Raw genomic sequence first — 3,158 nt, forward strand, 5'->3', positions numbered from 1 at the left:
CCTCCCCAACTTGCTTCTTGGTCATGATGTTTGTGCAGGAATAGAAACCCTGACTAAGACACACTCAATAAGTGATTTTCATTGGACTTTTGAGGCATTTAGTTGTACTTCTAATTAAATAGTAGTTTGAAATTTTCTAAAAAAATGTTTAAAATTTTACGTTTATTTAGAATGAAACGTGTGCTATAGTTTTTGATGGGTACCACTGCATGGATAGATGTTATAATAGGAGAGATAGTAAGAAATTACATAGTAAATAATTAAGTATTGTATTGTAATTTGGAAGTTTATTTACAGTTAATGTATTGTAATGACTGTGATGATGTTCCTAATGTTATAGATTTAGAAAGGAATTAAGTAAAGACTATCTTAGTAGAAGCTGTGAATGTTCAGCTGGCAATGTGTATACAGCATCACAGTGTGCTTAGCAATAGAGATAAGGGTTAATTTTATTTCTCTCCTGGTGCTGTCTATGGACCCCAGGGCCTTGTGCATGCTAGGCACACGTCCTGGCACTGAGAGCCCAGCCCCAGTCAGCAGTGTCTGATTCATTACTTGGCCCTGCAGAGAGTTAACCGACATGAACTTTCTCACGTTCCTTTTTAACCTCTCTCAGGTATTATTCTGCACTAAAAACAATGGAACAGTTAGAGAACGTGTACTTTCCCCGGGTTAGCCAGTACCGCTTCTGTCAGCTCATGATGGAAACACTCCCTAAACTCCGGGAAGATATCAAAGACATCTCCATGTCTGATCTCAAGGACTTTCTGGAAAGCATTCGAAAGCATTCTGACAAAATAGGTGAGACAGCCATGAAGCAGGTGAGTCTGACATTTTAGCTTGTCAGGGTGTAAAGTGTGTCTTGGCGTGCTTGGTTGTGGTTAAGCTTACGGTTTGCCTATGACCCCTGGTTCTCCGCTAGAGTGGATTCTGCCAGTATTTTCTTTGGAGTTACAGCTATTTTAAGAATTTAAGTAAAATCAGTTCAATTTAAGTCCCTGAGTCCCTCACCAGCTGAACTCTGTCCTTACCTCCACATGGTTTTATACTCATGTTTTCTAGCCAGATGTGCCTTAAAATAGATGTCAGCCATAGAAGTGGAAGCAATTTTATGCTAAGGTCCTAATTGTTCCTTTCTAAAGATTGATCTTATTTTTCATTATGTGTTGCATGTGTCTGTATGTAGATATGTGTATGTAAGTGCCCTGCTTGAGGAGGCAGCCAGTGGTGCTGCATCCCTGGACACCCAGCGGGAGGAGGTCGGGAGCTGCCTGTGTGGGTACTGAGCAAGTGCTCTTAACTGCTGTGCCATTTCTCCACCCCCCACAAATTGTTCCTTTTAAAAACATATTAAAAATACAGTCAGAATTAAAACCCACAGTTCAATAATAAGTCAGAAACAAGAATAATAAGAGATAAAATGCAATATGGAAGTGAGGAAAACCAAACATTGGATCTTAATCTTTTCAAATAAAATTGATAATCCCTAGTGAGAGTATTTGAAAAAGAAAATACAAATCAGGAATTATAACAAGGGCATTGCTACAAATCCTGCACCTACTTTTAAATAAGAACACATGGGGTTGGGAGGTGGCTCAGTTGGTAAAAGGCTTGCTGCTCAAGCCTGAGGACCTGAGTTTGATCCCCAGAACCCACATTAAAAAAGCCAGACATGATGTTTGCTTGCAATCTCAGACCTGGGAAGGCAGCTATGGACAGATCACTTGGTCAGCCCCCGGTCCCCAGTGAGAGATCCCATCTCAATAAAACAACAAAGCAGGATTCCTGAGGAAAGAGGCTTAAGTGTGATCCCCCCCCCCAAAGCAGGTGCCTCCTCCACCCCTGACACGTATAAGAAAATCTTATTTAAAAAAGGAATATGTTGTAAACAAGTTTTTAAAAATTTTTAAAAACTGTACATGGTGATAACACAGCTCTAAACCTAACACTTGAGAAGCTGACACAGAACATCTCAAGTTGGTGGCCAGGCTGTGACACATAGTGAATTCCAGTTCAGCCAGGTTACATAGCAAGAGTCTATCAAAAATGTAAGTAGGTAGTTAGGTGGATGGATGGATGGGTAGATAGTAAATGTTGGATCAGTGTTGACTAGAACCAATTTTGAAATAATGTGAATCTTGTTCTCCTGAAAATAGGCACAACAGCAGAAGAGCTTCAGTGTTGCTCTGCAGAAGCAAAATAATATGAGGTTTGGGAAAAATATGCATGTAAATAATGACAGGATTCTAGAAGAAAAGAATGACATTATATTGAAGCACGCACTTGAAGAGGAGGCTGAGAATGACGAGGAGGTACTGGGTTTCTTTCTACCTTTACTATTGAATGCTTTCTTGTCCCATAAAGTGCTGTGTCTTCTATGTGCAAATTGACGTATGTTCATCAGTCCATAGTGCACAGTAAATGATCTGAAATATTAGACTATTTGGCATAATTAGTAGTAAAACTAAATCTAATCTCTCCCTCCTTGTTAGAAATGGTATTTGAACTAGCTAAGACAAATTTTTATTTCATAATTTTTGACTCTGTTATTTGGTCTGACTTCCCATATCATATCATATCATATCATGTCATACAGTGTGTAGTTTTGTTTGTTTAATGTGCATGTGAATATACAGGAACATAGGATGTGAATACATGTTTGTTCATGTAGAGGCCAGAGGTGAATATCAGGTGTGTTCCTAATCATTCTCTATTTTAATATTTTTTTGATTTAGTGTGTGTGTGCATGCATATGCATGCCTTGTGGAAGAATGTGTTGCATGGTGGGTGTGGGGGTCAGAGGACAACTCGGCGGGGCTCTTTCTTTCCTTCCATCTCTTACGTGGGCTCCAGGAATCAGACTCAGGTGGTCAGGCTTGTGTGACAAGCACTGAGCCATCCAATTGAGGCCACCTCAGGTTTTCCGATTGGCTACACTGACTGGGGAATGGCCCACTTGTTCCCTTCAGTGCTGGAATTATAGTTGGATGCTGCCACTCCTTAGTTTTACATGGGTCCTGGGGATCCAAACTCAGTTCTCTATGCTTTTGCAGTAAACACTTTGATCCCCCTCACACTCTGCCATTTTATTTCAGTTTGTATTGAGGTGCTACAGAATAATTCTGTTTTAGCCTCTGTTAAACTTTACATTTTTTTAA

The 3,158-nt window shown here is 39.9% G+C and overlaps 1 protein-coding gene across 2 annotated transcripts in view; it reads left to right on the forward strand.

Moving 5' to 3' along the window:
• Positions 1 to 3,158, forward strand: part of Exoc6 (exocyst complex component 6) — a 156,258-nt gene that overhangs the window by 47,247 nt on the left and 105,853 nt on the right. For both annotated transcript variants that reach the window (XM_031390196.1, XM_031390195.1), the window contains exons 6-7: positions 617 to 821; positions 2,157 to 2,312. In XM_031390196.1, coding sequence (XP_031246056.1) covers positions 617 to 821; positions 2,157 to 2,312 — 361 coding nt within the window. The remainder of the gene's footprint in view (positions 1 to 616; positions 822 to 2,156; positions 2,313 to 3,158) is intronic.

The sequence above is a fragment of the Mastomys coucha genome, unplaced genomic scaffold (genome assembly GCF_008632895.1).
Source record: "Mastomys coucha isolate ucsf_1 unplaced genomic scaffold, UCSF_Mcou_1 pScaffold21, whole genome shotgun sequence".
NCBI classification, from domain to species: domain Eukaryota; kingdom Metazoa; phylum Chordata; class Mammalia; order Rodentia; family Muridae; genus Mastomys; species Mastomys coucha.